Source organism: Phyllopteryx taeniolatus, chromosome 9, assembly GCF_024500385.1.
Source record: "Phyllopteryx taeniolatus isolate TA_2022b chromosome 9, UOR_Ptae_1.2, whole genome shotgun sequence".
NCBI classification, from domain to species: Eukaryota; Metazoa; Chordata; class Actinopteri; order Syngnathiformes; family Syngnathidae; genus Phyllopteryx; species Phyllopteryx taeniolatus.
Genome location: NC_084510.1, coordinates 8,618,553 through 8,636,058, shown reverse-complemented (window position 1 = coordinate 8,636,058; position 17,506 = coordinate 8,618,553). Strand labels below are relative to the sequence as shown.

The 17,506-nt window shown below is 40.8% G+C and overlaps 1 protein-coding gene across 3 annotated transcripts in view; it reads left to right on the top strand.

The window, feature by feature from the left end:
* The first annotated feature begins 200 nt into the window (after positions 1-200).
* arhgap46a (Rho GTPase activating protein 46a) overlaps positions 201-17,506 on the top strand; it is a 51,267-nt gene continuing 33,961 nt past the window's right edge. Inside the window, exon 1 of one of the 3 annotated variants that reach the window (XM_061784551.1) lies at positions 201-412. In XM_061784551.1, coding sequence (XP_061640535.1) covers positions 399-412 — 14 coding nt within the window. In that variant the 5' untranslated portion in view covers positions 201-398. Of the gene's footprint in view, positions 413-793; positions 984-17,506 lie in introns of those variants that run through there. The other 2 variants (XM_061784550.1, XM_061784549.1) reach the window with 2 other exon arrangements.

Sequence of the window (17,506 nt, the reverse complement as noted above, 5' to 3'; positions counted from 1 at the left end):
AAATATGTCGCATCGTCTTCCACCTGGAATATATATCATATATATATATATATATATGATATATATTCCAGGTGGAAGACTTGTGTATGTATGTATGTATGTATATATATATATATATATATATATATATATATATATATATATATATATATAAGAAGATAAGATAAACCAGTAACCAACCCCCTCCGTCCTTCCGTCCGTCCGGCCGTCCTCTGACTCACGTGCGGGGGCGGAGACTCCTTTTTGGGACTCACCAGTGGAGGACGGCCTGTCCCCCCCTCCTCCTCCCAGCTCGGACCGCTCCGTGTGCTTCGTGTAACGACGACTTTCATCCACACGAATCGAGCGCAGACCTCATTTTAACCTGCGCTTGCGACCCTTTTTAAAATGTGAAGAAAATGGCCGGGACTAGGTAAGTTTTTTTTTGTTGTTGAAATTATTATTTTGTATGTAACTATCTGTAAAAAGCGACTGGAAGTTGACTGGAGCAACTTTGCCGCCCACAGCAGCAAGACCGCACTGGTTTCTTTGCTTTGCGACTATTTTCACAATGCGTCTCTCTAATAATTGAACAAAAACAAAAAAAAACATTATGTTGCTAATTGGTTCGTTTATGACAAATTTTAATTGTGACGTTGCTACTGCTTTGAACGTATAGCACCGCATGCTGTTTTTTGTTTTGTTTTTTTGTTGTTTTTATTCTTCGCGTTGGAGACCAGGGAGAAACTGTTGTCTCACTCGCATCCTCCTAACATTTTACTTTTACTGAACCAGTACGCCGTTTGGCCAACTAATTTCTTGGTGTGGTTTAAGAGCGCCGACAGCCAAGCCGGAAGGCAAATGTTCCCAAGCCATTTGCCACTATTATAACTCGAGTCACACGTTTAGTGGTGCATGGCAACTGCGAATCGCTCGAGCTCCAGTTTTGAAGTTCCCCACATGGCAGTTTCCTCAGACTCTACTCTGGATGTTTTCAAACTCAGGTTTTTATTACTTCCGTCTACACATTCCATTTAAAGCTACTGTAAATATACATTTAATAAGATGCTTCTGGGCTATGCGATGACCCTGTTGTTTGTTGTGTGATATCCGTCCATCCATTTCTATAGCTCTTGTCTTGACACATTCACACCTGTGGACAATTTAGAGCAGGGTTGTCCAAACTACTCGGGCTGTACATTGTTTAGCTGCCCAGTGCATACTAAAAATAACACTCAACATAGCCCCGCACACAAAAGTTGGGGGGTACAGCATGAAAAGTACGGGTGTCAAAAGTATGGTGGTTGCGACACCCACATCCTCTATCAGTCAGATGTCTCTGGCAACAACTACTCATAAATTGGTTTTATATAGAGCTTTGCTGATATGCAAAGAAACTATATACAACTAAAATAGTAACACAATTTCTCTTCAGAACAGTGAATAAATTATTAAGCGAGTAACAAGTCCATTTCAGATGCAAACATGGTTTCCTCTACTTTCTGTGCCATGTTAGGGTCCAATTTGTGGACATATTGGACATTCATGATCCTCAAGTAACTTCTACATCTTGCTCTTGTTTTGGAGTGATTCAGCTGCTGCTCAGTACAGGGGCGGGTCGGTTTTAGCGGGTTGGAGGGCCGAGGGCCTCCCGAAAAATCCTGAACTATTTGCCTAATAATCTTTAACAGAAAGCTGTGATGTAGCAGTTTTCAAATGATCTATACAGTAACATATCAATGTAATCTATAACAATTGCTTGTTGGATTGGTTTTAGTGTGTTTAATAAAAAAAAAAATATATATATTATTTCAAAGTGCCTTGAATCCTTGGAGGCAAGGGTATTTGGACACCCCTAATTTCATCTTCAATGAACCTAACATCCGTGTTTTTGGAATGTGCGAGGAAACCCATGCAAGCACGGGGAAAACATAAACGCCACATACGAAGGCCAGAGCTGAACTCTAAACCCAGAACATCAGAACTGTGAGACAGACGTGCTAACCGCTAGTGCAGCATGCTGCCTTGTTTGTGTTTATGTTTTGCTGCACATATAAACCATGCTGCCTTGTGTGTGTTGTTTTACTGCACATACTGTATAATGCATATGTATACGACATTAGTGTGGTCAGGTGTAATTTATGTAGCCTCGAGCAGATCAGCATGTCATGTAAACCAATTGGTGGTCCAGTCGATAAGTGGAGTTAGTTTCTGCATGCGCATCGACTTTAACTGTTCAGCATTCTTTACATCGTGAGTCAAGTAAGAGGTCAGTTAGCTGCCATCTTAATAATTTTCTTGTGGCCATGAGTGTGAGAGGAACACAAACTGAAATAGGACGTTGTCACACTGTTATCCTGCATGCTCACAATAATATGCTGGCCAAAGAGAACAACGTATTTCCCCAGCTAGCCGAATCCTGCATATACACAAGCAGGATGTCCATCCTTCAACTGTTTTGACAATAGACCCCGTTGAGAGGAAGTGATTCTCAAACTTGTGTGACAACAACAGTCTGTTGATGCGTCCCTGTCTTCTCTACTTTGTGTAGCCCTGATCCCATCAATGTAGATTAGCACACTAACACTTTTCATATGTCCATAGCCAGGCATATTGACACTGTAATGAGGTTAAGGTGATTTGCTGGAACATGTTTATCTGTATGTGTACGACTTACTAGTGAGGTTCCGAACCTTTTCTGTTGGGAGGATTAAGGTCTGGTTTAACACTCTGTCCATCATGGACTAAACCAAATGCTCAAGTGTTGGTCAGCACTGACTTGGTTAGTACTTCATTCTACGTGACTAGTAGTTACAGCTAGTGTGCGCGCCTGCACAAAGTGAATGCACAGCAGGCTAATCCCATTTTATCATCTTTGCTACCTCTATAAGTATGTGCTTGTATCTTTTAGAATGTTTGGCACAGATCAAGGTACACACAATTAAGAAAATCACATTGCTTTTCTGTTAGCGTTGTTTTTAGCATTCCGTGTCCTCAAGCCATTAATTGCTCCTTTTTGTTTAAAACCTGCGCTACCAACACTACAGGACTTAAACCATGTCCACATGTATATATGAATATTTATCAAAGACACATTTGTCTCTGCCTTTGGGAATTTTATCCAGGTTTATCCTTTAAAGACGACGCTTATGGAAAACTTACAACCAAAACTCCATCTTCAGTGTTTGTGTATTGACAATTCAAACTGACCTTTTTCGTTGTTCCTTTTAAAATACATCACGTGTGTGTCATTATCCCCTTACATGGTGAATTTAACTCAACGTTTTAATAATATATAAATAATTATGATTAATGCAGCAGCTTTGGTTTACGTGCAAGATTCTCCTCTGCCTCCCATTACTTGCTCCCTATAGAAATGACTTCATTCATTGGCCTCTGTATGGATAAAATAAATTGCCCTACAGCCCCCCCCCCCCCCCCCCCCCCCATTGCATTGGGATGCACGTGACAGCCTATGTGAAGAGTTTGCATTTAAAAATTGTTAGTGTGAATGGAGAATATTTGTATATGAAAGTGGGGGAATTTTTTTTTTAATAACCGTGTACGTGTGGACACCAAGTGGAAACAGCATTGACCCAAAATGTACAACGTGAGCAGTCAATTTGTGTCACTCAGTTGGTCCACACAGTGTGAGGACTTCAACTGTTAGCTTTGAGATTGCAATGAACCCATGCAATGAACTCGTGTACTTTCAGTTCTTAGAATGCATTGACACCTAATTATGGATTTACAGGATTTAAGAAACTGATTTATTGGATTAGTTCGACTCAAGTCGTATCAAATCTAAATTGTCATCGACCAAAATGTAATAAAGTTGTAGTCAAGCTATTGCAGCATATAAACAACACACTGAATTGTATGAAGACAGTCCCAATCACTTCAGTCTTCCCCAAAATGCTATTGTAGTTTCATCCATCCATCCATTTTCAACACCACTTATCCTGGTTAGGGTCACGGGGCGCTGCAGCCTATCCCAGCTAACTTTAGGCGAAAGGCGGACTACACCCTGAACTGGTCGCCAGTCAGTCGCAGGGCACATATAGACACGGACAACCATTCGCACTCACATTCACACCGTCACCGAGTGGGTACTGAACCCACGCTGCCCGCACCGAAGTCAGGCAAGTATACCACTACATCATCAGTGACAGCTATTGTAGTTTAATATGGAGAATACCAGACGCCATTAGATCAGGAAGCGCAAACGAGTTGATAGCAGTTTGTCACCAGCTGATTTGTCTACATATTTTGGTTATCTACAAATTCCAATGAAGTTGGGACGTTGTGTAAAACGTAAAGATGAAATACAATGATGAGCAAATCCTTTTCAACCTATATTCAATTGAATACAATACACGGACAATATATTTAATGTTTAAACTGATGAATGTTATTGTTTTTTCTTTTTGTTTTCTTTTGTTTTTACAAATACTGTACAGTTATTCTCTCATTTGGAATTTGATGCCTGCAACACGTTCCAAAAAAGCTGGGATAGGGGCAACAAAAGAATGGGAAAGTTGAGGAATGCTTAAAAAACACCTGTTTGGAACATTCCACAGGTGAGCAAGTTAATTGGAAAAACGTACGTGATGATTGGTTATAAAAGGAGCATCCCCGAAAAGCTCAGCCGTTCAAAAGCAGGGATGGGGCGAGCTTCACCACTTTGTGAACAAATGCATGAGCAAATTGTCCAACAGTTTAAGAACACTGCTTAACGTACAATTGCAAGGAATTTAGGGATTCCATCATCTACGGTCCTTAATATCATCAAAAGATTCAGAAAATCTGGAGAAATCTCTACATGTAAGTGGCAAGGCCGAAAAAAACAACATTTAAATGCCCGTGACCTTCAATCCCTCAGACGGCACTGCATTAAAAAAAAAAATAAACAAATAAAACGGCATCATTGTGTAAAGGATATTGGCATGTGTGCACAGGAGCACCTCAGAAAACCACTGTCAGTTAACACTGTTTCTCACCACGTCTACAAATGCAGGTTAAAACTCTACCATGCGAAGTGAAAGCCACATAACAACACCCAGAAATGCCACCACCTTATCTGGGCTCTCTTCTGAGATGGATTTACGCAAAGTGAAAAAGTGTGGACCACATTTCTAATTGTTTTGGAAATCATGGACGTTGTGTCCTCAAAGCCAAAGAGGAAAAGGACCATCCGAATTGTTATCAGCGCAAAGTTCAAAAGCTAGCATCTGTGATGAGATGGGGGGTGTGTTAGTGCCCATGGCATGGACAACTTCAACATCTGTGAAGACACCATTAATGCTGAAAGGTACATACAGGTTTTGTAGTAAACATCTTTTTCAGGGACGTCCCTGCTTATTTCACCAAGACAATGAATGCTATGCCTGCATGTGTTACAACAGCGTGGCTTTGTAGAAAAAGAGTGCGAGAACTAGACCTGTCTCCCCTTGAAAATGTGTGGTGCATTATGAAGTGCAAAATACAACAACGGTAAACATGCCCATTTCACAGCTTTTTTGGGAATGTGTTGCAGGCATCAAATTCAAAGAGAGTGAATATTTGCTGAACAAGAAAAAAAAAAGTTTTAAGTTTGAACATTAAATATGTTGTATTTGTCATGTAGTCCGTTGAATACTGGTTGAAAAGGATTTGCAAATCATTATATTTTGTTTTTATTTATGGTTTAGACGACATGGTGGCACGGTGGCCGACTGGTTAGAGCGTCAGCCTCAGAGTTCTGTGTGGAGTTTGCATGTTCTCCCCGTGCCTGCGTGGGTTTTCTCCAGGCACTCCGGCTTCCTCCCACATCCCAAAAACATGCATGAATTGGAGACTCTAAATTGCCCATAGGTGTGAATGTGAGTGCAAATGGTTGTTTGTTTGTATGTGCACTGCGATTGGCTGGCAACCAGTTCAGGGTGTACCCCGCCTCCTGCCCGATGATAGCTGGGATAGGCTCCAGCACGCCCGCGACTCTCGTGAGGAGAAGCGGCTCAGAAAATGGATGGATGGATGGATTTACACAACATCCCAATTTAATTGGAAATGAGGTCTGTAATAGATTAACCAGGAATTTTGACTAATATGTCCAATACTGCTATAAGTGAACACAGCATAGCATCACCCATGGTATCGGAGGCAGACATAGAGTACCATACAACAAGTCTTAAGCCACGGTTTTCATTGTCATTGTATGACCATCTGACCATGTATTAATACTAAAAAGTCACTCAAGAGTGCAGACTTCGGACAAGTGCCCACTTTCAATGAAAGCAAAAAAATAATTAGTGGTGTGTTGTTAGTTACCGTAATTTCTCATGTATAATGCGCACCCATGTATAGCACACACCCCCAAAGTTGACTTCAAAATTCTGGGAAATCCTTCAACCTATGTATCATGCATTTTTACAATGCATGATTTTGCTTCTACCTATATGATCAAAACATTAAGTATTATCTGTATTTTGTTAGTTTTTGAACACAATACTTACTTTTTATTTACTTGCTCTTATATTTAAATACACGGCCCTACTTTTATTTACCAAATGAGAAAACACACAGTTGTGCTCATATGTTTGATTACCCAGGCAGAAAGATGTGTACAGTTCTTTAAAACATGAAGGATCAGCCGAAACACATTTAATTTTATCATTAAACAAAACATAACCACAAAGAAATTAATGATGGTTGTAATTCATCAGTTGTATTAAAAAAAAATACAAAATACAAATATTTCACAAATTCTGCCTGGGTATGTAAATTTATGAGCACAACTGTACATATATGCAGTCATATCTACCCCTGTCATATTGGAATGAAAATGTAGGCTACACTTTTTTCATAACCTCTAGGTGGCGGTGGCATACTAGAATGAAAGTGTACAACTTTTTCAGAACCTCTAGGAGGCGGTGGCATATTGGAATGGAAGTGTACAGCTTTTTCATAACCTGTAAATGGAGGCATACATTTATAGAATGTGAAAGTTTTGTTTCAATTTTCCCCTATACATAATGCACACTATTGACTTTGGACACTTTTTTTGGGGGGAAATGTGCATTATACACAAGAAATTATGGTAATTGAGTATGACAAGCAGATGAAGCGTTTTTACCATTTTAGATTCTGTGGAGTTGATGATGCTACAGATAACGTTGCAACATGAAATTTTGAAAATACATTTCTGTATCCTGACCAAAACTCAATTGGTTCTCCGTTCACCCATGCACCACCCATCTACAAAGTTTTGTGAAAATCTAGATTGCATTTTCTGCAAAATTCTAGATCGTAAATGGACTGTTGTAGTTGGTAATGCTTGTTCCATGAACTGATGAAGCCTGCTCGGATGAGAGGCGAAATGCCTTCTAAGACAACCACAACAGTCCAGTTGTGATCGATTCAATGCCCAGAGGACGTTATATAGGGTGTCCTAAAAGTCACTATACACATTCCTTTCTTTCATTTTTGTTTCTTTCAGACAGACTCGAGGCCATCAGCATTTGGCAGCCTAAGTTTTGCAGTTTTTGTAATATTATTCCCTTGACCATGGCTCGCCAGTTGATATAGAAGCAGAGTTATGCGATTCATGGCAAGTTTCTCGAAACAGGATCTGTTCTTGACACAGCGGAAGGCTTACTCCTACCATCACTGATGAAAACACAGAACTCTTAGAGCAGGCGCTCACGCAAAGCCAGGGAGTCTAGAAGGGCTACACTGAAAATCAGCATCAACAAGAGCTTGATTCCGCAGATGCTCAGGAGAGTGATAAAACATTCCGATAGTGACTTCAGGTTGTTGAAAAGCTTCATTCGGAAGATTATGATGCTCACCATGAAGACGGTACGTGTAAAGCTTTGACAGTCTCTCAAGTATCTGCTGAATGCCAGTCCTTAGAGATGAGCTACTGTTGCCTCACAATTTATTTGAAGTGAAATATTTTTGCCTAAAGACATCATCAAATTTGCTCCATTGTTAATTGTTAAAGAGTATTATTTTATGAGGTCAATATTAATCTTCCCCTTCTGGAAAGCTGATTCACACTGATTGCCTTTTAAATCATAATCCTCCCCACTCTTACCTTCAGGCCCACAGAGTAAGCATTAACATCATCACCAGACTGTCCTGTATTTCTAATCCTGGCAGGCCCGCACCTTCACTTCCTCTTAAGGACAATCAGTATGTTTCTTTCCCGTGTGGATCTGTGGTCAGCCGCTGACCCCTCCACTCACCCTGTTACTCTACTCTGGCATTAGACCTGGCCTCGTTTGTCATGTCAGCAGGGAGGTTTCGGGGGGATGGTGGGGCCTAGCTCAAAATGAAGTTACAAACCGCCACTGATGGTAGACGCGCAGGGAAAGGCACAAAGATATCGGCTGGCGTCGTGCGGAATCCTCATACCTCCAGAACCACCACTTTTCAGAAAATCCATAAACGATATTTTGTTCAGCAAAACATGGTATTGTCAAAGAGAGCAAGCCATTTTTAACCCTTTAGATAGTTCCATAATTTGTAAAAATAACAGACCCACATGGGGACTGACCAATACATTATTAATTTGTGAAAAAATATTAAATTTACCAATTTTGGACATACGGTAGGAGGTTTAAGCCCGACCCCAGCGATATGTTAGGTTTGCTTAAGTTTGTCAGCCTTATTGGAAATGTCCCTGGGTAATTTGGTGAGATGATCATGGGGAAATTTGCATGATTAACTAGTTTCATCCAAACAGGTTAATTTATCTTCTCTTGTTTGGACAAGTGACCCATTGTTCCTGCTCTGACAGCTGCTGAACTAGACAGAAAGGCCTTCGTGTGTGGAGTAAACACACAGATCCCTTCCGCTTCTTTCTCCTCCGCAGCCTCCACTGCACATGCTCACTCTTGTCCAGTCTTTTCTGACTCGAAACATTCACACACATGTTCCTTGAGTAAAGAATAGGGGAGGATTTTAGGGATGACAGTGACTTGTGTTTGGTCAGGAGTTTATCTAGCCCTGTGCAGACTCAAGTCTGAGACAGAAAAGGGGCTGTGGAGAAGAGTGGTTGCTGGTAGACGCCACATGCTTGTTTTAGATAACATAATGATTGTGAAATTAGTGTGCAAACATAAAAAAAAAGACATGAAATGTTCTCCAAAAGCTGGTGGAATGGTGTGTACTCTTATTTAACACCTCAATAGGAACCTCTTTGTTTTAAGCTGGGAGCAAAATATTTGGTGGCAAAGGAATTAATGAATGCAATTCATTTAGGATTGTTGATTGCAAAATAGCATAGGGAATCCTGGTTTTGGCTGAATGGCCCTGTCTACTCTAGTACCATTGGTAAAGGGAAACTGTGCCTAGTTATGGTTTAGGGCAGCTGTTTAAATACCTCACCCAAGACCTGTTGGAATCCCCTCCCCTTCGCGCCTCTGATTGGCTCATCCTTCCAATGTCGAGGCAACACAGAGTTCGCCTGTTGATCAGACAATAGTCCGCATTGTTCTGTACCATTGCAGGCTTTAGTTAGAATAGACTGCGTTTCATGGGCTTTGTAATGCATATGAGCGTGAGCCATCACAGGACATTCTTTCAACTTGGTAACCATTTTGAATTCAAACAAGACCACAGGCTCAACTGTTGGCGGCCTAAATAAGAAGAGAAGCTTCATTCTTGGGGGTATTTATGCAGATTAGTTTTTAGCTAGAAACATAGCCTATAAACTGTGAGAGCGTCTGCCTTACAGTTCTGAGCACCGGGGTTCGATTCCTGACCCCGCCTGTGTGGAGTTTGCATGTTCTCCCCGTGCCTGCGTGGGTTTTCTCCGGGTACTCCGGTTTCCTCCCACATCTCAAAAGACATGCACACTAGGTTCATTGAAGACTCTAAATTGCCCGTAGGTGTGAATGTGAGTGTGAATGGTTGTTTGTTTATATGTGCCCTGCGATTGGCTGGCAACCAGTTCAGGGTGTACCCCACCTCCTGCCCGTTGATAGCTCGGATAGGCTCCAGCACTCCCACGACCGTTGTGAGGATAAGCGGCTCAGAAAATGGATGGATGGATAAAACCAAAAGTTGTTTCCCCGAGTCACGTCACGCATCATCATCTCAAAATTTCAAGTGTGTGTGTGTGTGTAAAGATTGCCAGCTTAATTTGTCTGTCGTTATGATACGGTATTGGTTCTATATCTGTATCAGCCAATACTCAAAGCTGCAATATCGGCATGGGATCAAAACTGAAAAAGTTGTATCGGGACATCCCTAATTCTCTCCCTTGATACCTACTTCTCATGTGCTTGAGTCAGAGAACATAAGGCAGGTCTGTCCTGCCTGACACGTTTTGCTGTGAAAGAGGACCATTAAACCAGTAACAGTGCACTAAAGTGGAATTGACACTTGACAACTGCTGCTGAGAGCAGGACAGATGGGGGATTGTCACATGGTTTCCTCAGTGTCAGTTAATTCCCAGCTAACTGTTGTTCTATGCTCTCTTTCAGTATGGATTTGAACACATCCAATCACAAAACCTCCCTTATGTGTGCAATATTGTTACTGTGGATGGCAATATTTCGTAAAACAAAAGGTAGTATTGGGGCATTCATTCTTCCCTTATCTGATAACACAACCAAACAAATAACTGATGCCTGTACTAAAATACAAATACAGAAATTTTATATCCCCTCTCAATGCAGTATTTTAAACATTTAAGCAAGCATCACATAATTGACAAATGTTAACAAGAAACCATTTGGAACAACAGCTGAGAGGACGAGCTACAGTTGTGGTGCAGAATAAATAATCAATGAGGTTAGCAGAGTGACCCATAAGTATGCTTACCATTTAGAAATAAATGTTGCGACATAATATAATTGATTCATAGTGTCATAGGGCTTCATAGTTTGAACAATGCTATGCCCCGGCATATTTTAGACTGTGATTATGGACCTCTGAAAATCACGCTTTGTGTTTGAGAGGATACATTTATACACTATATTCCCAAAAGTAAATGCTCACCTGCCTTGACTCAGATATGAATTTAAGTGACAACCCATTCTTAAGCTATAGGGTTTAATATATTATATCTTAAATTCTTCTGTGAAGGTTTTCCCACAAGGTGTAGGAGTGTGTTTATGGGAATTTATATATTTTTCTAGAAGTGCATTTGTGAGGTTACACATTGATGTTGGTCGAGAAGGCCTCAAGTCTTCGCTCAAATTCATCCAAAAGTGTTCTATAGGGTCAAGTTCATCCACATGAAACGCTCTCATCCATGTCTATATGAACCTTGATTTCTGCACTGATGCGCAATTATGTGTGTTACAAGAAGGGGGCATCTCCAAACTGTTCCCACAAAGTTAGAAGTGTCCAAAGTATTAGCCCCTGAGCTCCAGTGAAAGGAACTCTGAATGCTTCAGCATACCAAGAGATTTTGGACCGTCAAGCAGTTTGGGGATTATCCCTTCTTGTTCCAAAATGTCTGTGCACCAGTGCACAAAGCAAGGTCCATAAAGACTTGGATAAGATCATTTTTTATGAATGAGCCGTCCTGCCTTCAACCTGATTTCGAGTGGACAATGAGATCATTTTTTATGAATGAGCCGTCCTGCCTTCAACCTGATTTCGAGTGGACAATGAGCCAGGCAAGAATGGCACTGGGTCACCCTGAACTGGTTGCCAGCCAATCGCAGGCAATGGGTCAAGTTTATCTTCAAGATTGTTTACTAAACAGAAGAAATACATTATTCTAAAGTATGGCCAATACAACATTGGATACAGCCAACAAATAAACAACTCAAGCCTAAATGTTATGATGAATTGACATGAATAACAATTCTTTATTTTACTATTTTACATTCACTCACGCACACACACATACAGTGGGTACAGAAAGTATTCAGACCCCCTTAAATTTTTCACTCTGTTATGTTGCAGCCATTTGCTAAGTTCATTTAAGTTATTCCCCCCCCCCCCCCCCCCCCATTAATCTACACACAGCAGCCCATATTGACAGAAAAAAACATAATTGTTGAAATTTTTGCATATTTATAAAAAAAAAAAAGAAAAACTGAAATATCACACAGGTTGTTGAGTTTTTTTTTCTTTCGTGCTGATACGGTATCGGCTCTATATCTGTATCGGATCAAAACTGAAACTTTGGCTGAATGACTCTACTTTAGTGCACTGATACTGGTTTAGGGGTCCTCTTTCATAGCAAAACGTGTCAGGTAGGACAGACCCGGCTTATGTTCTCTGACTCAAGCACATGAGCAGTCGGTATCTAGGCAGAGAATTAGGAATGTCCCGATACAACCTTTTCAGTTTTGATCTGATACCGATATTGCAGCTTTGAGTATTGGCCGATACAGATTCAGATCCTTTGCTGTGACATTCATATATTTAACTCAGTTGCTGTCCATTTATTCTGATCATCCTTGAGATGGTTCTACACCTTAATTGGAGTCCAGCTGTGTTTGATTATACTGATTAGACTTGATTAGGAAAGCCACACACCTGTCTATATAAGACTTTACAGCTCACTGTGTATGTCAGAGCAAATGAGAATCATGAGGTCAAAGGAACTGCCTGAAGAGCTCAGAGACAGAATTGTGGCAAGGCACAGATCTCCCCAATGTTACAAAAAAAATTTCTGCTGCACTTAAGGTTCCAAAGAGCACAGTAGCCTCCATAATCCTTAAATGGAAGACGTTTGGGACGAACAGAACCCTTCCTAGAGCTGGCCGTCCGTCCAAACTTAGCAATCGCAGGAGAAGAGCCTTTGTGAGAGAGCTAAAGAAGAACCCAAATATCACTGTGGCTGAGCTCCAGAGATGGAGTCTGGTGATGGGAGAAAGTTCTAGAAAGTCAACCATCACTGCAACCCTCCACCAGTCGCGGCTTTGTGGCAGAGTGGCCCGAAGCCTCTCCTCAGTGCAAGACACATGAAAGCCCGCATGCAGTTTGCTAAAAAACACATGAAGGACTCCAAGATGTTGAGAAATAAGATTCTCTGGTCTGATGAGACCAAGATAGAACTTTTTGGCCTTAATTCTAAGCGGTATGTGTGGAGAAAACCAGGCACTGCTCCTCACCTGTCCAATACAGTCCCATCAGTGAAGCACGGTGGTGGCAGCATCATGCTGGGGGAGTCTTTTTCAGCTGCAGGGACAGGACGACTGGTTGCAATCAAAGGAAAGATGAATGTGGTCAAGTACAGGGATATCCTGGACGAAAACCTTCTTCAGAGTGCTCAGGACCTCAGACTGGGCCGAAGGTTCAACAAGACAATGACCCTAAGCACACAGCTAAAATAACGACAGAGTGGCTTCAGAACAACTCTGTGACTTGACTTGAATGGCCCAGCCAGAGCCCTGACTTAAACCCAAATGAGCATCTCTGGAAAGACCTGAAAATGGCTGTCCACCAACGTCCACCATCCAACCTGACAGAACTGGATAGGATCTGCAAGGAGGAATGGCAGAGGATCCCCAAATCCAGGTGTGAAAAAACTTGTTGCATCATTCCCAAAAAGACTCATGGCTGTATTAGCTGAAAAGGGTGCTTCTACTAAATACTGAGCAAAGGTTCTGAATACTTATGTCTGTGTGATATTTCAGTTTTTCTTTTTTAATAAATCTGCAAAAATTTCAACAATTTGTTTTTTTCTGAATATATTGGGTGATGTGTGTACATCAATGAGGAAAAAAATTAACTTAAATGATTTTAGCTAATGGCTGCAATATAAAAAAGTAAAAATTTAAGGCCGTCTGAATACATTCCGTACCTACTGTGTGTGTGTGTGTGTCATGTAAAAATGTAATACTGTATAATGATGCTGTTGTCAGTAGCAGTAGCACTGCTGTCAGTCAGCTAGGTATAGCGATAAAGTGGAAAGTGACACAAGATGTGAGTATAAAAGCGGTTGAAATGGTAAACTACATTAAATGTTGATTAATGTTCTTATTAATTACAGTAGGACTGTTGATGTTGATTCACTTATTTAATCATCCTCAAGAAGGATCTTAAGGACTTTATGTAAGGAAATAGGAGAATGTTCTCAAATTCAAACTTTTTTGTTGAAAATAAACATAAATATTCTAAATCTTTGGTGGTAAGTATTAGTAGGCTAACTTAAGCTGTCAGATAATTGTAACAGAAAAGCAGGACAAAGTGGTCTAAATTGCATAACTCACCTTTTGTCAAAATTTAACAAAAGTACAACACTTCAGTAAAGGTTGATGTTGGGGAGGGGGGGGCGTGACTATGTTTACCGTGGCATTTTACGAAGCTGGGGAAAAACTAAACCACTAACATCTTTCACACATGGCAGGATGAGAGCGCTGACCTTAACTTTTATCAGGAAAGACATTTGACGGAGGCGATTAGGATTCGCCAGCGTGGCTAACCTGGGCAAAATTTGCATCGACGCATCCTGTTTCAGTTAGCCATTGGCGAGGTGGCGATTGGGCAGCAGGAACACTGCCAGGTCTTCTCATCCAACATCAGTATGTGACCTCACAAATATGCTCCTGGAAGAATGGGCAGAAATTCCCATAAACTCACTCGTAAACCTCATTGAAAGCCTTCCCACAAGAGTTGAAGCTGTTATAGCCGTAAAGTGTAGACCATCATGATATTGAACCATGTGGATTTAGAATGGGATATCACTGAAAATCATATGTGAGTTGAGGCAGGTGAGCGAATACTTTTGGCAATATCGTGTATCTGGTGAACGTGTAAACCCTTCAAGATCTTTTCAACGGCACAAGCGTACATTTATTGGGAATGAACAATGTGTCCTCATCCTCCTAACATGAACTTTATGAGAGTTGTTGGGAAGACTCATGTCATTGCTGAGAAGTCTATACTCTATTACAGACTCTTAGGGCCTTGGGTCACCTTGTAATTATATACAACACACACACAGACCAATTACTCTGCATTCTCTGAGTTTTACTGACCTTCGAGCCTGGTGATACAGCAGGAATTGGAGCTGTTAAACAAAAGGGACAAGGAATTTGTGTTTGACAGGTGCAGTCCTTTTTTTTTTCTGTCATGTGAACCCTGTGCACCCTCCTCTCTCTTTGACTGTTCTGGATGCCTGAGTGCAGAGCAGGGGTTGCTCAACCCTTTATACACAAAAGACCCATGCACACCTTTTAGCCTTCCATATAAAGGATATTTATTTGAATGGCTTCTTCCTTAAAAGGAAATGAATACTTCATTGTGGTGTTGATGATAAGAGATTGAATGGTTGATTGAGCTTTTTATTGCAAACATACATTACAAATAAACAAATAAAACATCTGCAGTGTAAATATCCCATTATGAAACACCATGTACTTCCAGTTCAAAAAGGAGTAGGAAGTTGAAACTTAAGAAAAAATAATTTGTAGGTGCTATCAACTCTGTCAAGATCATAAAAGTCATGAACAAAATCATGTTTTATAAGGTTGGTTAGAAACACGTTAGGATTGATTGAAACTAACAGACATGAGATGACTTGTAACAAAATTAAAACATTGGGACTAAATCAACTTGGTTGCACCCAACAAATGCACTCAATTTCTTCAATACACAACAATCCACTCCACGCAATTTACAAAATTATTCACAATCATTTAAGGGAGAAAGCCTGTATTTAAGCTATGCAGCAAGGTTATGTTATTACCAGCCTGGCTCCAAAGCTACATAACTAATTTTGACAAAATCTTATTGAGGGGTGTAGCATGGACCAAGAAATCATTACATTTTGGTACTGATCTGGATTATTCATTTATTCATTTACCGTACCGCTTATCCTCACTAGGGTCGCGGGCATGCTGGAGCCTATCACAGCTATCTTAGGGCAAGAGGCGGGGTACACCCTGGTCACCAGCCAATTGCAGGGCACATACAAACAGCCAACCATTCGCACTCACAGTTATTTATAATAAACCCGTTTTGTTAAAGCACTGTCACTCACAGGACGAGTGGAAGGGTAATAACTAAAACTTAAAACTGTTACATTTAAAATAGTGAACGTCTACACTTCACTGCTCGCCATAGCTATTTCATTTTGGGCATTAGAAAAAGAAAAATGCCATTAAATTATTCACGACTGTTAATAGCTTGTGCTCAGCCCTTTCTTTTTACCTGGACCTCCTGCCAGGCACATACAGGTAGTTGCCACTTGTAGCCATAAGTTTGTTTTACAATATTTAGATAAGCAAGTTGCCATGTGTTCGCCTTCATTTGACTTTGTTCAAGGATGGCAAACAACTTTTACACAGAGGAAAAGGTCAACTTCCTCTGCTTCTTCTGCTCTGCCACAGCTTCTATACCGGATAGTTAATTTGGCTATCTGTTTAGGGTAAACACATTCTATTTAAAGTTATTTATTTTAGGATCCATAGTTAAGGCGAAAGGATGGTCTTGTCTCTTAAGAGGAAAATCGGGTCTGTAAATATACCAAGCTGGGTGGACTTTGGAACCTGTTGATGTTCTTTGGAGAACAGACAGGTATGGTTTACTCGATGAATGGCTAGCTCTGTGTGAGAACGCAACCACAAAAGACAGCTCGAGAATCGTGTGTTGTTGGAAAGGTTAAAGGTCACTTTACGGAACGACTGAATAGTAATGGGAGTTTAACTGGTGTGCTCGTCTCACTTCGGCGAATTTTAGGACAACACCTTGTGATAATCTCTGTGATTTGTTTTTCATATGTTCAGCCAAGGTGGAAACATTCTTCCTCCTAATGGCACCAACGGAAACATGGTGGAATTAAAGTAGGAAAAAATGAATCTGTCATAAGAATACACAAAAATGACAAACAATGTGATCGTAATCCAGATACACAGTAATGTAAGACTAGACTAAAGGAGGGCTGCATAATTAATCTAATTTTAATTGTGATAACGATTTTGGCTGCCATAATCAAGTTAGCCTGATCGTCGGTGACTTTTACATTTAAAATGCAGGCTCTGCTGGATGCATTTCTGAAGGCATTGATGGAAGTTGGCTTCCACTCTCTCCACCATTGCTCTGTTGATTTGGCTTACTTCACACGAATAGCTTCCTTCAACTCGTCCAGTGTATGGGTTCTATGCGATACACACGTGCCTTGAGGTGTCCCCACAAAAAAATAATCACATATGGACGAATCAGGGGACCAAGGGATCAAGGAGAGTCAGCAAACCTGGAAATGGAGGGGGTCACCGAAAAGACGACGAAGAACAGCCATTGATGCGCTGCTGTGTGGGCCGTCTCCCCATCCCGCTGAAACTACACACGTCGGATAGGCATGTGTCTTCGTCGCAATTCAGGCACAAAGAAGTTATGATCTCAATGTAACACTCGGAGGTCACAGTAACACAGATCAAACATGACCAAAGACCACAGACCAAATTAACAGAGCAATGTTGGAGAGAGTGGAAGCTAACTTCCCATCAAAGCCTTCAGAAATGCATAAATGGAAACACCACATCATGGATGTTGTTTAGATATTCTTTATCACACTTGATTGTGTCAAATGCTGCAAATGTTTGCACCTACCATTTATTCATCCATCCGTTTT